General features: G+C 47.4%; 2 protein-coding genes across 2 annotated transcripts; one reads left to right on the forward strand and one right to left on the reverse strand.

Annotated features, from left to right (window-relative positions):
- Positions 1–8,345: 8,345 nt before the first annotated feature.
- Positions 8,346–9,611, reverse strand: LOC142024287 (histone H2A type 2-C-like). The gene has a single exon (XM_075016146.1). The coding sequence runs from the start codon at positions 9,493–9,495 to the stop codon at positions 9,106–9,108; it is 390 nt and encodes a 129-aa protein (XP_074872247.1). The 5' UTR covers positions 9,496–9,611; the 3' UTR covers positions 8,346–9,105.
- Positions 9,612–9,772: 161 nt separating this feature from the next.
- On the forward strand, positions 9,773–11,615 carry LOC142024289 (histone H2B 8). Its single transcript, XM_075016149.1, has one exon. It carries the CDS (start codon positions 9,886–9,888, stop codon positions 10,264–10,266), a length of 381 nt encoding a protein of 126 aa, XP_074872250.1. The 5' UTR covers positions 9,773–9,885; the 3' UTR covers positions 10,267–11,615.
- The last annotated feature ends 37 nt before the right edge of the window (positions 11,616–11,652 follow it).

Here is an 11,652-nt window from a genome sequence, read left to right on the forward strand (position 1 = left end):
TTTTAATCAGGAAAATGCATCGCAAGTCATAGAGGCTCCCCTTATCTGTTTCCAGCACCTCCAGGACAGGCTCCTCAGCAGATCCACATACCATGGGTTGCTGCTGACATTTTAAACTTTAAGAGCATTTTGCCTCCTTTCGGAGAGGACCCCCAAGGATTCTGTGAGGAACTGCAAAGGCTTGTTAACATTTATAACCGCACCCATCGGGACATAGACTGGCTCTTAAGAGGTAATCTGCCTCCTCATGATTATGCAGCTTTAATTCGGCAAGCTCGGTTAGCAGCCGCACATCACAAGGGTGCTCAATGGCCAACTGATCCTCTCCCCAGCTCCCCCCCACTGATGCTAATGACCAAACTGCTTTGAACAATGATTTGAGGGGGCTCCTTAATGCAATCACCGAGCTCGGCCTAGTGCGGCATGACTGGTCAACAATACAAGCTGTTAAGCAAAAGCCAGATGAACCTCCTGTCTGCCTTCCGAAAACTTTCTCAAATTGACCCAGAAGTAGAAGGTAATCGTCCCATTATTATCACAGGTATAGTGGACAATCTCCTCCCTGAAATCAGGGACAGGATTAAAAACAATGTTTTGGGCTGGAGAGAGAACACAGTCCTCCAAATTCAGGGGCAGCCACACAGTTTTGGGAGAACCTGCAAGCTGACAAAGCAAAGAAAAAGGAATTAAAAACAACTCTCATGGCCATGCAAATAGCAGATCTGCAGAAAAAGCAAAACCCTAAAGGGCGCCCAACTAGTGCACCACCGCCACCTAGAGGCCAAAACTTTGTTCCATTTTCTGGCCGACCTAACTTTCCACAACACTATCACTATCTTTCCACAACACTCACTATCTCGGCCCCGAGGACCCCCTAAGAACTGGGCAGTCCCATTACTGCGGCAAAATCAGCCACTGGAAAAATGAATGCCGCAAGTGCCAGCAGGACATAGCACAACACAACCAGGGCCTCTTACAAAACCAGAGCCAGCTCAGTGCTGTGGGAATAGGTCAATGTATTCCCCATCCAGTCTCAGAAACCGCATCTGTGACTATTGGGCCCTTATCAGCAGAACATTCTTTTCTGTTATCTCCCTGTTCTCCTGTAAACCTTATGGGACGTGAGTTGTTGTGTGAATTGAGCACAAACCTCTACTGCAGAGAAGAGGGGATATTTGTTGACCTTCCCCCTTACTGGGCCCCAAATTTGATGGCATTACTACTCTCAGTGGAATCTGATGAGGCCTCAGGAGGTACATGCCCCTGGACCTCTCAGATATCCCAAAGACATTGTGGGCAGCCCACACAAATGAAGTTGGGTTGCTAGCCTCTGCGACCCCAGTGCAAATAACATCCAAACACAACAAGCCTTTCCCAAGGGTACCCCAGTATCCATTGTCCAGGGAGGCAGAAAAGGGTATTAAGCCTGTAATCTCTTCACTCCTTGAACAAGGGATACTTGTTTACACAACTGCTCCATGTAATACGCCAATACTATCTGTGTAAAAGGAGGGAAAAGTTGATAACCAGGGTAAACAAATCTATAGGTTTGTGTGAGACCTGAGAGCCTTCAACAAGTTTGTAATCCCCAGGTTTCCAGTAGTACCTAACCCTGCTGCCATGCTTTCCTCTATTCCACCCACATCTAAATGGTTCTCTGTAATAGATTTATGTTCCGCCTTCTTCTCTATCCCAGTGCATGAGGATTCCCAGTTTCTCTTTGCCTTTTCCTTTCAAGGTTGTCAGTTAACCTGGACGCGTCTTTCCCAAGGTTACTGTGAAAGCCCTACTCTGGTTTCTCAGCTTCTGAAAGCTGACCTTGATTCCATCTCTCTCCCCTGTGGGTCTCTACTGGTTCAATATGTAGATGATGTGTTGATTGCCAGTGAGACTGAGGAAGGGTGTAGAACCGATACTCTGCATGTGTTAAAATGCCCAGCTGAACGAGGTCACAAGGCCTCCAAAGCCAAATTATGATTTGTGAAATGAAGGGTTCAATACTTGGGACATTGACTTTCAGGAGCTGGCTGCCAGTTAACACCTGAGTGGATCTCACAAGTTCTCTCCATTTCTCGACCCTTAACCAAACCCCAGGTATGCACATTTCTGGGTGCTGCTGGGTATTGCAGACAATGGATTCCCAATTTCTCTGGACTCACCAGACCCCTTACTGTGCTACTCTTACACTCAGCGCCTGATTCAGTGAACTGGTCTCCACAATGTGAATCTGCCTTCCTTTCCCTTAAACCTTCTCTTCCAACCCCCCAGTTGTTGGTTTATCTGACCATAGTAAACCCTTTATCCTATTTTGTCATGAGCAGGATGGAATCGTGGCGGGAATTCTGTGTCAACCCTTTGGGCCCACACCCCGCCCAGTAGCTTACTTTTCCGCAACCCTGGACTCAGTAGCCCATGGGTTTCCACCTTGTCTCAGGGCAGTTGCAGCTGCTGCTGAATTACCTGAAAAAGCCCAACCTACCACACTGGGCCACAGTGTTATCTGCGTCTCTGCTCTCTAACAGCAACACCACACTCAGCACCTGTCTGTTCAGAGACGCACCCAGTACGAGAATGTTACCCTTTCTTCGGGTTAGGGTTAGTGTTAGAGGGTTAGGGTTGTAATTGAAAGATGTAATATACTTAACCCAGGTACTCTTCTTCCTTTACTGTCTGATGGTGAACCTCATACCCATGACTGTGAAGAATTGCTCGAACACTGTGTTAAGCCTCACCAAGATTTGTCTGATCAACCCCTGGAAAATACAGATCTGGTATTGTACACTGATGGGTCATGTAAAAGAAATTCATTTGGTGAACCAGAGGCTGGATATGCAGTGGTTACAGATAATGTTTTACAAGCCTTTTCTCTTCCAGGTATCAGACCAGCTCAAGCAGCTGAACTTACCGCTTTAACTTGTGCTTGCCTCATGGCTCCCGGACAGTCTGCTGCTATTTACACTTACTCAAAATATGCTTTCTGTGTCTGGCATGCTACAGGACAACTTTGGAAACAACGAGGTTTCCTCCCCTCTTCCGGCTCTATCTCCCATGGTCCCCTTATCTACCAACTTCTCGATGCCATTCATCTCCCTACATCCCTCTCTCTCACCCATTGCCCAGCTCACACAGGTGCCACCGATCCTGTTTCTATGGATAATGAAAGTGCTGATGCTGCAGCCAGACATGCAGCAGCACACGGTCCTCCAGTTCTCTTTCAGATTCTGGTCTCTTTTCCTGTTTCTTTGCGGGACCGGATGGAACTCCAGAAGGCCGCTTGGCCTGCAGAGAGAAATCTTTGGGAGAGAGCTGGCTGTTCTTTATCCCCATTAGGGATCATGGCTGCCCTGTCCCCGTGAGATCTCTTACACAGCAGCTTGCTCAGGTGTCTCATCAGATGACATACATGAGCAAAAGCAGGGTGGCCTCACAGATCCTAGAACAATGGTACACCCCAGGTGTACACATAGAAGCTGCAAGGATATCCAATTCATGTCTGATCTGCAGTTTAATGTTGCAGGAGGAGAAACTACAGCGCCAAGCGCCACCCCATGGCCAGAAGGACCATTTCAGTATTTGCAAGTAGACTTTATTGAACTCCTGAAATGTATGAACTATCAGTATTGTCTTGTTATAGTAGGTTTGTTTAGTGGCTGGATTGAATGTTTCCCCTGCAGAAAAGCAGATGCTGTGACTGTAGCTAAGAGGTTATTAACTGAGATCATTCTGAGATTCGGTGTGCCCTTATGAATTGATTCTGACCGAGGGAGCCACTTCACTGCATCACTTATGACTGCCATCTGCAAGGCTTTGAATGTGTCTCAGCAGTTCCATACCCCATACCACCCACAGGCCAGCAGCCACATGGAAAGAAGGAACCTTGACATAAAACGACGGTTAGGAAAGATCTGTGCTGATACTGGACTGAAGTGGCCAGAAGCCCTACCCTTAGTGCTAATGCATCTTAGAAACACACCCAATCAAAAACACAACCTCACCCCTTATGAAATAGTCTTTGGCCGACCCATGGCAGTGGCACTTTCACCCCCAAGGGTTGTAAAAAGTTTAAGTGAGGAGTTTGACTCTGATTGAATAGCTACGTCTATACTAGCCAAAAACTTTGAAATGGCCATGCAAATGGCCATTTTGAAGTTTACTAATGAAGCGCTGAAATACATATTCAGCGCCTCATTAGCATGCGGGTGGCTGCGGCACTTAGAAATTGGCGTGGCTTGTCCAGATGAGGCTCCTTTTCAAAAGGACCCCGGCTACTTCAAAATCCCCCTATTCCTATGAGCAGATGGAAATAAGGGGACTTCGAAGTGCTGCGGCTGCCCACATGTTAATGAGGCGCTGAATATGTATTTCAGTGCTTCATTATTAAACTTCGAAATGGCCATTTTGAAGTTTTTGGCTAGTGTACACACAGCCAATAGGTTATCCAACTAACTAAGCTTGCTTCCAGCTTGCACCTGCAGCTGAAAGAAGCCCTCCCAGTACCTACTGACATACTGTGCCACAACATCCAACCAGGCAACTATGTGCTTGTGAAAGAACATTGTAGGAAGAACTGCCTGGCAGCCCAGTGGGAGGGACCGTTCTAAGTGCTGCTTGTCACTCACACAGCAGTGAAGGTGAAGGAGCGCCCCTCATGGATCCACGCGTGTCACATACGCCAAACGGTAGATCCAGCAGAGCTGACCGACCCTGTCGCCCAGGACCCCTCCCCAGAGGAATCACCTGAGGATGAGGTTCAGCAGACCAAGGAGGCAGAACCCCAAGCCAGACTGCTACCAGACAGGCCTGCACCCGGGGCTTCAAGATACGACCTGAGAGGTAGGACTGTACCATCAAAGACCTACAGGTGAGCCTAGTGCCCTATAACTCACAAAAAGGAAACTCCCTCCAGCATTGAGTGAATTAAGAGACTACAAAATCTTGAAGAGCGCCTGCAGAGGCAAGCCAAACAGTACTAAGTGCCTGAGCTTAATTAAGGAGACAGTTGTGCTATTTGCTTACTGATCATTGCACTATTGCTATCCTTTCTAGTTTAGAGATTGAAGGTACTATAATAGGATGGGGATTGTTGCCCTTCTCCTAGTAGTGAGACTAGCCTTAGCATATAACTTTCCCCACCCTTATCGAGAGGCCCTGCAGAAAATTGTCCCCCTCACCAACACAAGTGACTGTTAGATATGTGAACGGCTTGTCAGAGGCTCAGGCGGCCTCCTACCATTCCAGATTGTCCCAGCTCCTGCCTCCCTTTGGACAAAAACCCTTAAATTCAGAATTACTGGTAATCAGTATTCTAAAGGGGACTGGGAATGGGTGAATACCCAAAATGAAACTAGACAGCAAGGGGTACACAAGCAGATCTGGCATAAAAAATTGATTGCCTCAGGGATACCCCTAACTCAAGCACTCCATCTGCCCAGAACAGAACCAAAGTAGTACTGACGATGGTAGAATAAGAGGAGAGGGATGGGTTAAGCACCTTAACAGAAGAATACCTAAGAATGTCCAAAATAGAATTAGAGTGATACTCCAGAGGAGTATCAAAGCGGGGAATTGTTGGGGGAAAACTTCTTTAAAGGTTGAGAATTTTTCACACCAACCAGGCCTCACTCTGTAACGGAAGCTAGAGGGTCAACTGCACTTCTTTGAAACCCCTGTCTTGTTACCTGGAGATGGTTTATCTTGTAGGCTCCTCTGTCTGGGTTATCATGTACCTTTGTAGTATAAATTAACCTCAAGCACAGCTAGTGCTTACAGAAACATCTCAGGGTAATTCTGCTGAGACTTTCATATGTTAAAGAAAACAATTAACGACTAAACTGTTTGCATTTTAAACAAACTGTATAAAAGGCCCTTGAAGCTGTTTCTCAGGGCTCTCACTGCTTTGTAAGCAGGCAGCCTGCATGCAAGCACAATAGTTTCCTTTTAGATCTAACTCTTGTTTCACTGCTTTGACCACTGGGGGACACCATACCCCAGGGGCTTGGGATCCCTGACAATTCCTAATGAACATGGCATTCTTGCCTTAACCCTCTGAAAAGATCCCATGTGCTGCTTATTAGCATACCATGGTGAACCTGAGGGCAGTTGTCTGTATGTTAGTCTGTAACACAAGAACGTTGGAATCTTGCCTCTGGTGAATTCCAAGCATTCAGAAAATAGTCCAGGCCTCAAGTACAACAAAAAGTCTTGTGGCACCTTATAATAGTCCAGGCCTCAGTGATCAGAATAACTGGGGGAGCAGGGAATCCAAAAGCCAAGACAGAAACATTGTGCTCCTACCAGTTCTTTGGCAAAGGCTCAGACAAACATGTCTGTAATTGTCTGTGGATTAAATAACTGGTTGGTGGTGCCCTTTAATCCCATTCAACATTTCCATAGTCTTCACCCCTCCCAAAAAAAATCTTCTCTGCTTCTCCCAATTAACACCTGGATCCAGGTATGAGGAATGACTTCTCTCCCATGCATTGAGCGTACTTGGGGTGCATGGAGAGTGAATGTGGTGGCATGGGCAGAGGCAGACACAGCAGGACTGGGAGGAGAGAATAGAGGACCCTGGTATCAGAAGGAGGAAATGTAGCATGCAGAAATCCTTGCATAGGAAGGAAAGAATGGGGGTTCACACAAGATGCCCCTGGGAGAAGAAGTGGGGATATACAGAGCTTGGGCTGCAGAGGAGAAAGCAAAAGGCCCAGTATCTCTGGACCTGCTCTGTAGTGTGCTGCCTCACACTGGCACCAGAAGCCTCCATGGCCTTGGTCTTTCTGGGTCTGGTCTCTGAGCATTCAGCACCTCCTGTTTTTACTGTGTACTTCCCACAGTGAATCCTCCTGGATGGGGCTCCTGGAGAAGCCAGAGACCCCACAGCCAGCAGGTCACACAACAGATGTATTATTCAGTAGGTGGCACAGAAAGCAGGAACTTTCAGTAAACTCTACCTTGGAAGGTGTGGGGCCCAGAGCCAAAGCTCTCTCCTTCTGCCTTGGTCACCAGCCAGACAAGAATGAACTTGCTCCACACCATCTGACCCGATACACCCATGGCTCTTTCTCCACTCCTGTCTTCCCAAGCAGTGTCACCTCATTCCATTCTTGGTTCTCAGGTTACAGAGGGCAGGGGTCTTGACTTATGAATGGGCAGCTGGTACTTGGATGTTGCCAACACAAGGTTCCCACCACCAAGGCAATACATGTGGAAAGTAAAATACACAGTGTAGGCTGAAAACAGCAAGAAGGAAAGATCTGCTTTATCAAACCCTCCTGTGGGAAAAGACTATGAGCCTCCCCACAGGTGTGGGTGAGTTTTTTAAAGTATGCAACATTTCTGCAAACCCTTTCTGTGGGCCCTGCAGAGAGGCCATTTCCCCCATATAAACAAGCCTCATATATAAGGAAGTCATTTTTTTTTTCCACACAACACCCAACCAACCTGGGGGATTTATCAGTGGACATTGCAAAGGCCAAAACTAAAGCATAGTTCAGAAAACAAGTTGATACTTCCATGGCTGTTAAGCTAAAATGCAACCCTATGCTCAGTGCACCCCTCCCTCACTGCCACAGACTAGCCATGAACAGGGATGGGTCCCTTGACTGCCTGTTCTGCTCAGTTCCTGATGCACAGGCCTCAATCAGACAGGATACCAGCTTAGGCTAGGGGTGAGCAAACTTGTCAGGCCCTACTTTGTGTCCCTGCAATTGCCAGCCCCCCACCCCACACACATCTGTCTAATGTAATCCAAACTGATGGAAATTTCAGTTATGTTAATATGAAAAAACAAACCCTTTCATGTGTAAGAAAACAAGTCTAAAATCTTAATTGGTATATAATGTGAATACACACGCATAAAAACTAACATTTAATGAGATGGCTGAGCCTGAGACCTAGCAGCAGATCATGCTGCACCCCCCTCTAAAATTTCACACCCTCATGAGGGGGTCCACCCCTGACATCCCTAGGTTAGGCCATTAGTTTGACCTGGAATGTCCATTCTGATGTTAAAAACCTTAGTCCAGATACATTCAGTAGCATGTGCTACAGGCTGTGAAGAAAGTTGTAAGAATCATTTACTTTGTGGCTGCTGCATGCAAGCAAAGGAAAACATTGATAGAGTTTGCAAATCCCTTTTTAGGGCTGGTTAGGACCATCTTGTACCACCACACCCTACTGCTGTTCACTTTGCTCCAACTCAGAGCAAGAACAGAAAAATTTAGGGATGTATTTGCAGAGGCAGAAGAAAAAAAAGTGTCTATCAGGCTGTATTTATTCTTACTCTTTACTAACTTGCAGAGCTCACGCACCATAATACAGAACAGAACCACATTCTTTTAATCAAAACAATTTTATTCCCTGATTTTTCACAAATCTCTACAGAGAGCCCTGAAAGTCTGAGTGAGCTGTGAGTCTGTGGCTTCACAGCTACAGTAAGCTGTTTTAACCAGCATTCAAATAACTAGGCATCTAAATTAACCAGCATTCTATCCCATGAGCAACCTACAGCTCCTCTGCCCTCCAACCCAGGGCGTCTTGCACAGCACAGCTCCCTGCACAGCACAGCACCCCATCCAAAACACTCAGCAGTCATACACAAGTTGCCCAAAGTGGATCCCTGCATAGCACCTGCCTAGAGCATATTGGAATATCCAGCAAGCACCCAATGCCAGGGCTGCCACATAGAAAAGAATTTACTGTAACAAACACTCCTGTAGCACTTTACAGGGTAGCCTTTATAAAAGTGTTTGGGTAATTCTTAAGATAAATTTTCCAATCTCAGGAACTGGGTCATCAATGTCCCAAGCTACAAAACTGCTTGTTTATAAAAGAACCACCACAGGAATCCAAACTTTTCCACCCTAATTCTAGTAGAACAACGTTACTGCAATCCTTAAGTGAAGGGTTTTTTATAGCAAATACTACCCAGAACTCCACGTTTTGTTATTCGTTAGGAAGCTGCTCCTAATCAATTCTTGCACTTTACAGCTGTTAATGCTTATTCTCTGGTCCCCTCCCATTTTTTCCAGACACCAGCTCTCTTTGAAATTGTGGGTGGCTCTTAAAAGAGCCTTTGGGTTCAGGTAAATTTGAATAACTGCCTCTTTATTTGCCCTTGGCTTTATGGCTTTCGGTTTTCTTGGGCAGCAGCACAGCCTGGATGTTGGGCAGGACACCACCCTGAGCGATGGTTACTTTTCCCAGCAACTTGTTCAACTCCTCGTCGTTGCGGATGGCCAACTGCAGGTGACGCGGGATAATGCGGGTTTTCTTGTTATCGCGGGCAGCGTTCCCCGCCAGCTCCAGAATTTCAGCAGTGAGATACTCCAGCACCGCCGCCATGTAGACGGGAGCGCCGGCCCCTACTCGTTCCGCGTAGTTCCCCTTGCGCAGCAGCCGATGCACACGACCCACAGGGAACTGCAGCCCAGCGCGAGAAGAGCGAGACTTGGCCTTCGCTCTGGCTTTCCCGCCCTGCTTTCCGCGGCCAGACATCTTCAGCGATCTCACTCAACTTCCGAACTTCCAAAGCGCACAGAAACAATACCCACAGTCGAACGCTTCAGCCTTTTATAGGCTCGGGCAGATGAGGCGAGCGACTTTTGATTGGCTCCGCCTGAAACACCCAATGGCAAAGCTACTTCTCCACCTGGCCAATGGGAAAGGAAGATGCTGTGGCTGTCCAATAAGATTTGGAAGAAATTCAGGCCGGTGTCTTCGTAGCTGAGTTGGGCAACGGCAGTGACGTATAGCCAACGATTAGCCAATACGATAGTAAAGATTAGGCTCCTTCATTTGCATAGAGGCACTATAAATAAAGGTCCATCCCACAACTGGCTTCATTGGCTTAGTCATTTTTGTTTTGTAGTTTCCTTAGTGTTCAAGATGCCGGAGCCTGCCAAGTCCGCTCCCGCGCCCAAGAAGGGCTCTAAGAAAGCGGTGACTAAGACCCAGAAGAAGGGGGATAAGAAGCGCCGCAAGACGAGGAAGGAGAGTTACTCCATCTACGTCTACAAGGTGCTGAAGCAGGTTCACCCCGATACCGGCATCTCTTCTAAGGCTATGGGCATCATGAACTCCTTCGTCAACGACATCTTCGAGCGCATCGCCGGGGAGGCGTCTCGCCTGGCGCATTACAACAAGCGCTCAACCATCACTTCTCGGGAGATCCAGACCGCCGTGCGCCTGCTGCTGCCTGGGGAGCTGGCTAAGCACGCCGTGTCTGAGGGCACCAAAGCCGTCACCAAGTACACCAGCTCCAAATAAGCGGTGTCTACCCTAGACGCTTTTACCTTAACCCAAAGGCTCTTTTAAGAGCCACCCAAGTTTTTCTTAGAAGAGCTACGGTCACTGCTTGAGTTTCTTAACGGGGTTTGCTTGGAGTTTTAGTTCCATCTTGCAATACCAGTCAAGTTAAATGTGATCTGCTAAGAGCCCCTGAAGTACTTTCAGTTAACAGAATATAGGTCATGGTGTGAATGGGAGGGAGTATATTTAGCTATGGATACGGCTTTGTAACTAAAGCACCGCCAAACCCAGTGAAGTGTCACCCTTGGGTGAGCTAGACATACACCTCATTAATTCCTGCCTACCCTTCACCCTCTGTGTAGTGTCCCATTTCCCACGGGACTTTCCACTCAGCACCTGAGGAAGAGGGTATTTGCCCACGAAAGCTTATGCTCCAAAATGTTAGTCTATAATGTTCTATAGGACGACTTTTTTTTAAAAACTCGTGAGCCTTTGCGGTGTCCGGGGGAGGGGGTCTGTCAGAGCTGAAGCTCCTGCTCTCGGGCAAAGACTTAAAAACGTTGTTTCATTAAGAAAGAAAGCCCAAAATGTGTCGTTAGCCCCTTGGCTTCAGGAGCTGAGTGGATAAGGGGGAGTCTTTCAAAACACTCATCGCCAGACTCGTGACCAAATAAAATCGTGCGCGGTAACAAGGTGGAAATTCAGCCAGGCGCAGCCCCTTCCTTGATTCCCTCATCTCCCTCCCTTTTAGTTCGGAGTCGGCTCTACCAAGACGGCGGATAAAGCGCCAGTAAAATGTCCTGCTTCTCATACAGCAACAATCAAGCGTTCCAAAGCAGGAACTACCACCCACTCCTCAGCGTGTGCATGGAGGAAATATGTAGAGAGAAACTGGGCAGCAATTTGTGCAGCTGCTTTGGTGGGGGGTGTACTTAAGTACAAGTTACCATGTCGCCCCTGGAAAACTACGCGAGCAAAAGTACAGACGCGCGCACACGTCAGATCTAGAATGACTCGAGCGCCCGGAAGTGAAAGCAGCTGTACCTTTACAAAAGTAGCTTTTTGGGCACTTTTTCCAGCTCTGGGAAATGGGACAAATATGAAGCGGGATCCGTGGCAGCTAACTCGCAACAGCCTCTTTGGGGAGGGAAATTGAGTTGAGTTGTTTCTACTGGGCAATGGGCGTCTGTTCAAAAGCGGGGTCTCCACAACCCTTGATGTGCGGAGGCTGCAGGGCGCTTTAGGTCCTGGGCAGTGGGAAATAGTCCCAAACCCCTGACAGCTTTTAGGGGTGGCGAGTGAGGAGCGTTCACTTCAAACCCTGTTTATAGGATTTTCATCTCCCAACACTACTTAGGCGCCAAAACGTTGCTGTTTGAATTTTAAAATTCCCTCTGTTTTGTG

This window comes from Carettochelys insculpta, chromosome 22, assembly GCF_033958435.1.
Source record: "Carettochelys insculpta isolate YL-2023 chromosome 22, ASM3395843v1, whole genome shotgun sequence".
Lineage (NCBI taxonomy): Eukaryota > Metazoa > Chordata > Testudines > Carettochelyidae > Carettochelys > Carettochelys insculpta.